The 6265-nt window shown below is 35.7% G+C and overlaps 1 protein-coding gene across 1 annotated transcript; it reads left to right on the forward strand.

Moving 5' to 3' along the window:
• Positions 1 to 1369: 1369 nt before the first annotated feature.
• LOC118751236 (basement membrane-specific heparan sulfate proteoglycan core protein-like) lies at positions 1370 to 4689 on the forward strand. Its single transcript, XM_036486011.1, has 4 exons — positions 1370 to 3295; positions 3362 to 3573; positions 3644 to 3749; positions 3883 to 4689. The coding sequence occupies exons 1-4, from the start codon at positions 3028 to 3030 to the stop codon at positions 3993 to 3995; spliced, it is 699 nt and encodes a 232-aa protein (XP_036341904.1). The 5' UTR covers positions 1370 to 3027; the 3' UTR covers positions 3996 to 4689.
• The last annotated feature ends 1576 nt before the right edge of the window (positions 4690 to 6265 follow it).

Raw genomic sequence — 6265 nt, forward strand, 5'->3', positions numbered from 1 at the left:
TACCAATGAGGGAAGTTTGGGGCTTATGGCTGCTCTCCCCTTAAATTAAACATGCTTGGGGGATTCACATGGCATGCGACCCCCTCTTACCAATAAAGGGAGTTTGGGGCTTATGGCTGCTCTCCCCTTAAGTTAAACATGCTTGGGGGATTCACATAGTCTCATACATTATAAGTCGATAGAAAAAATATTAAAAAATTACATACATAAGTGGTGAACACCACTCCAAAACTACATACATATGCATATACGTATGTTTGTTATGCCGTTAATACGCACCGAAATACACAAAATTCAAAGTTTCGTTAAAATATTTTAACTTTTTTTTATTTTTCTCTTGATTATTGTCACCCTTATTGCGTCTAAAACAGTTCCTCCGTTATATTCTATTCGTAATATTTGCTTTCATTTATTTGACGGCTCCTTGATATCTCCAAAGCATTTATTATAAAATAAATAAATATTAAAAGTTATTCGAGTTTCTTTTGCAATTGACTTCAATGAAGAAAAAATGAAAAATACACATACAAACGTATGTTCGTTCGTATGTATGTATGTGCATATTTGTGCACTCGAAGGCACTTAAGTAACTGAGCTAAGCTTAAGTGATTCAGTGAAAGTGGAAGAAAGCTTCATTTGAATGCGTCAATGACATTATCTCCATAGTATTTAACTACATACAGTGACCGAAACAAGTCCTCACATTTTTGTTTTTTAATAATAATAATAATAGATTGGCGCTTACACATATGTTAGTGTTTGGCCGAGCTTCTCCTCCGACTTGTGGTGTGCGCCTTGATGTTGTCACACAAAGCGGAGGGACCTACAGTTTTACGCCGACTCCGAACGGCGATTGTATTTTTATGAGAAGCTGTTTTTCATGGCAGAAATACACTCGGAGGTTTGCCATTGCCTGCCGAGGGACGACCGCTGTTAAGAAAAAACCTTTTTTCTATATATTTTGCGATGTTGCTTTGAACAGGGCTTGAACCCAGGTGCTGATGAGTGAAAGCGCGCACTGCTTACCACTACACCACAGCGGCCGACATTTTTGTTTTTTATCTAAACAAAAAAAAAATGGGTATAGGCCATAAAATTTTAATATAAAAAATAGAGTATCTTTGAAGCAGCCAAGAATTCGCTTTATTTTTTTTACTTATATTTTTCTTTTTCATATAGCAAATGCAATTTATAAAAAGTGGTTTTGATTTTTTGTAATTCCCCTTGCGAACAGTCGCGTGCATTTTCTTTTATAGGAAATTCATGTTTTATGTTTCATGGAAAAAAGTTCAAACTTTGGTTAAAAGATAAACAATACTTTTATAGCACCAAAGTTATACTTCACTAACATTGCGAGGATTTAGAAATACCAACATGTGAACACTTGTCTGAGTCACTTTACATCATTGCGTTTTGACAGGGTGTTGTGCCGACACGGTTCACCCAAGGGAAGGTAGCTGGCGAAAAACAAGATAAATTATTCAAAATGGAAGAGCATTCAAATAAGGTTGTATAATCAGCAGAATATGTTACAGGCATCATTAAAATGACAAGCTACCATATACACTGGTCTACATACATATGTATCTACATAAGCATGCGCATTTGAATATGATTCTGTAATTTTACAAAAATGTCATCAATCTCATAGATTAAGCATATGAAGTCATTGGATTTATCATAGTCCCGTAAATTAATTAATTTACATTCAGGTTTACAGACGACAACAGCTGTCTTAACACAACAAAATGATAAGCCACAGAATGGCGACATCCTTTACTCAGCTTCGACCCTGCGGTATTGGCAACCTAAATCTTCCTACGCATTCGTTGAGCTCTTCCTCATTTTCCGTACGTATTTATGTATATAAAGAAACCTTTAATGTGTCGGCCCGGTCAGTATGTCAAAGTACCGACGAATGGTGGATGAAAGCAACAACAGTTTAAAAATTTAATATGAATAAATAACGCAGAACTGCCGATGCCACGATAAGACTTTCCCAAAATCCAATCAAGATAAACATCATTTAATCAGTAGCGTACCGTTTACCTTTTCGGTTTGGTGACAGACAAACAGCAACTGAATTTTGTGGCAAGCAAAAAAAATGTATTAAACCACTGAGTAAAAATATACATATTTTATTCATTTGAGTTCTGTGTTTGCGCTTCGGTACTGGTGTTGGACATGGTAGTGATATGGTGGTGTATCTTTCGGAGCGTTGTGGCTGACAGCATATCACTACCTTGACACGTGCGTAATCGCAGCAAATAAAAAAAAAATCAAAAATAAAATAAAAACATAACCGAAATCAGACAGCAGCATACTCGTACTTAAATAGTGAACAATTGATACGTGTACAATTGTACTTGTATTCACACAAACGCAGAGGCGATATGCGTACATAAATATGTATGTCGCAAATGCAGATATGTATGTGTTTACATATTTATACTAAAGCAGGTATGCGTAGGTACTATGTACGTAGAAGTAAAAAATATAACGAAGGATAGCAGTAAAGCAGAAATGTAAAATAAATTGTTGATATGCAAATCGGCACATCTGATACAGACACATCACAAAACTTTGGCGAAATGAACATTTTTGCATTTCACAGGCACAGAAGTACTGTCGCATTCTCGTAGCATAAAAAAGGGAGATTTTTATACATATGTACACGCACACACCCTCATACACATGTATTTATGTATGTACATACATGTAACACACCTGGAAAATGGCGCTACTTTTCTTTTTAGGTGTGTGTGTGCGTTGTTCCACTCTGATAAGAATGCTTGCACTCACAGAATACTCACAGCAGTGCTAATAAAAATAATAGTCGTACCAACGACGCCAAGCTAAAACAATGTTCAAGTGACAGTAGTATCAAGAATCAGCTTTAAGAGCTCCACTTGAAAGAAATTTAACGAATATTTCTTTAGCTACCTATGCAAATCGTACTTGCATGCCTGGAAAAAAAATGTATATAGCTTTTGTATACTTTTATATGTCACCCATTTCATTCTTTGTATGCCCATGGCTCCTTTTTGTTTTGAACAGATCCATCGCTTACTGAACAAACCGATTTCCTGGGTACGTCTTCGCGATGGCCATATACTTTCTGTGGACCAAGCAACTTTCATTGCCGACCAGCGCTTTCAGTCTATATTTCAAGGCGAGGACGATTACACCTGGTCACTGCAAATCAAATATGTGCAGGACACCGACGAAGGCTGGTACGAGTGCCAAGTGTCCACTGAGCCAAAAATTAGCGCAAAAGTTTATTTGGGAGTAGTTGGTAAGTGCTTAGGAAGCTTTATGTAGGTATGTATGTAAATATTTGTATTCTCTGATTTCTCCATAGTACCACACACCGAGCTGATTGGCGATCAGAGCCGCTTCGTTAAAGCCGGCAGCAAGGTTGCACTACATTGTATAGTGCGCGACACACTTGATCCGCCCACCTACATCATTTGGTTCCGCGATAAGACACAAATCACGAACGATAATAAATTGGACTGGTACACAGAAATCGACCGCACGATTTTCGGCCACGCGGATAGCAATCGCAATACTGTAGGTCAAATTAATATATATGGGTTAGCTTTATTTATATTGGTTGTCTTTAAATTAACTCCCGTAACAGATTGGCTCGTTGATAATACCGTTCGTAAGGAAAAAAGATTCGGGCAACTACACCTGCCAACCGTCAAACAGTGCGCCCGTCTCTGTGGATTTGCATGTACTGAGCGGTAAGTACTTAAAAGATGGAACAAATTCTATGCATACATACATACACACACATACTATATTGCAATTATTATTGGCGAGAAATCGTTTTATCGGGCTTCACTTTCTTATCTTTGTTTTTTTGTTTTGTTTTAGGGGAATATTCTGCATCGGCAATAATGTCGTCGGCGAGCTCCTACAGGGTAAGCGGTAAATTTCCTGGCCGGCTTCTGTTTCTGCTAGCGCTGCTGGCCATATCAAAGGCGTGACTGGTTGTCATTTTGACGTAAGTCAACTAGCTGGTATTGACTTCGCTGTGAGCAGGCTAAGTGAAACAAAATGATTTGACTTGAGAAAGCAACTTGTAAATAATTAAGTTTTGCTAATGCTACTTACTGGCTAATGAGCGACGACGACCAACAAAATCGAGCGATTTGAAGTCAGTGCTGACGAGTAGAATATGAAACGAATATTTAGCGTAATAATTTCATACCAAAAACTTAAGTGACTTTTTTATTAACTGTTGAAACCATCTTGCATACATACATACATTTAAGATAAAGACGACGAAAGTGTGAAAACAATGTTGTGAAACATCAATAAGTAGGATATCAATATAATTAATGTAATTTAAGGCAATTGAATATTCATCATACATAGTGACTAAGTTTAACTGGGACAACCGAAGGTTGAATCAATCAAAACATTTAACGTAATTGCATAAAAAAAAATCGTAAACAAATTTCGGCACAAAACCATCCAAATTAGAAGAATATTTGCCGAAGGTAACTAAATTTAAATAAATTTTATGTAAATATTAAATAAATTTAACGTATAAAACTCTAAAATATTAAGTAATAAAAAATTTAACGCATTAATGTATTCAGGTGAAATCAATGCAAAATAATCAAAACCAAACACTCAATAGCAAGGCTAAAACAAAATACAATGCAATAAATAAAAACAGTGTGAATACTCTTCTTTTAATTTTTAAGTGTTATACTCGTAGCTATTTTCGTCCAACGGCAAATTTGGATAATGGGTAAGTACCAATAAAGCATCTTTAAAGATTACCTTGTTTGCCTTATTAACCGAGAAGCAGTTAGCCCAGGATTTTCCCAGCCAGATAGTTGCGGGCTAGCGCCGGCATTTTGGGTTAATACTGCGGTCTGGACGCCCCAGTGAAGCATGTTTCCAGATCTAATTTCAATGGTCAACAATGGTTAAACCCTTACTAAACGAAAAAACAAATGTCGGCCGGAAAACTCTGGTTCTCTTCAGGAAACTTCCAAAAACAATATCCAATTGTTTATTTAACCATTTCTTTAAACTAAAAATTTTTTATTTATCGCCCCGTTGCATTTTCTGTTACTATGAAAAAATGGTTAGAAAACTAATTGGGTTTTATTATTGGAAATCTCCCGAGGAGAACAGAGTTCAAGAATCCCATACCATTTTCCCCATATAAAATACATGGAAAACTTTGAGCGCTTTGAGCGACCTCTAAATATTTTTCGATTTAAAAATAAAAAATAGGGGTATATTTTTTTCGGTATGGAACAATCCTAGAGGGTGATAGCATAAAAATTCCGACTTCACTTTTTTACATGCATTTTTGGACAACCCTACTGTATATACTTCCAAACTTATTTATACTTTCTCAAAAAGTTATAGAACATATCTAGTATCTATAAACAAACCGAAATAAGTACGGTGTACATATGTATGTATGTCCATACTTATGTAAATGTGTATGTAATTGACCACTTTTATTCGAACTCTCCCAATGTTCTAAATAACCCCAAAACAAAGAATTATGAACAAAGAAATACAAAATAATTGGCTGTAACAATAGCAAAGTCTCGGACTTGCAGGGAAGATAATAAAACTTGGAAATAAAGCATTCAAGAACATATGCTCCTTTACCTCCTCCTCTTTATTTGTAACAACAATACAAACATGTACACGCATACATATTTTCATATGTTTTAATAGTGTAGCTACATTGTAGCCATCTCCTTATGTACCAAGGGGTAGAATTAAGAATGAATAATACTATACCACATATTACATAAATAGTGCGAGTGACGTTAAACATGCATATGTAAGTATATATGTACGTGTATATGTACGAGGCGAACGCGCAATCATTTCTTTAATTTGCTACTTTTAATCTTCATTAATTTTTAAATTTTCCATATAACACCCATTAATTTCAATATATTTCCTTAACCTGAACATCCACAATTCAAAACAGTCTTCAACATCACATTTTTTATCCTCTAAGGTTTGACATTAACCACATTAATAATCTCCGCATTGCTACTGAAGGCCTTCCCCTCATAATTTTCTTAATTTTTGGAAATAGGCAGCATTAAAACGGCGTTAAACGGCGTTAAACGGCATTAAAACAGCTAATTGCTATGTCGGTGGCGGCCTTTCGTCAAAAATTGTAGGTTATCTCATCTGCATTCTGACTTACTATTCTTTCAAATATTGAATGGCGCATCGGAGGATTCTTACAAAATGTGTAGAATTT

This window comes from Rhagoletis pomonella, unplaced genomic scaffold, assembly GCF_013731165.1.
Source record: "Rhagoletis pomonella isolate Grant_MI unplaced genomic scaffold, Rhpom_1.0 Rhpom_scaffold_00612, whole genome shotgun sequence".
Taxonomy (NCBI): Eukaryota; Metazoa; Arthropoda; class Insecta; order Diptera; family Tephritidae; genus Rhagoletis; species Rhagoletis pomonella.

What these genes read in the sequence shown, in the direction of transcription:
- LOC118751236 (XM_036486011.1), top strand. Translation starts at nt 3,028, where the DNA reads ATGCCCATGGCTCCTTTTTGTTTTGAACAGATCCATCGCTTACTGAAC. An exon ending in CGGATAGCAATCGCAATACT is followed by an intron (nt 3,574 to 3,643) that starts GTAGGTCAAATT and finishes CTCCCGTAACAG; the next exon opens with ATTGGCTCGTTGATAATACC. An exon ending in GGATTTGCATGTACTGAGCG is followed by an intron (nt 3,750 to 3,882) that starts GTAAGTACTTAA and finishes GTTTTGTTTTAG; the next exon opens with GGGAATATTCTGCATCGGCA.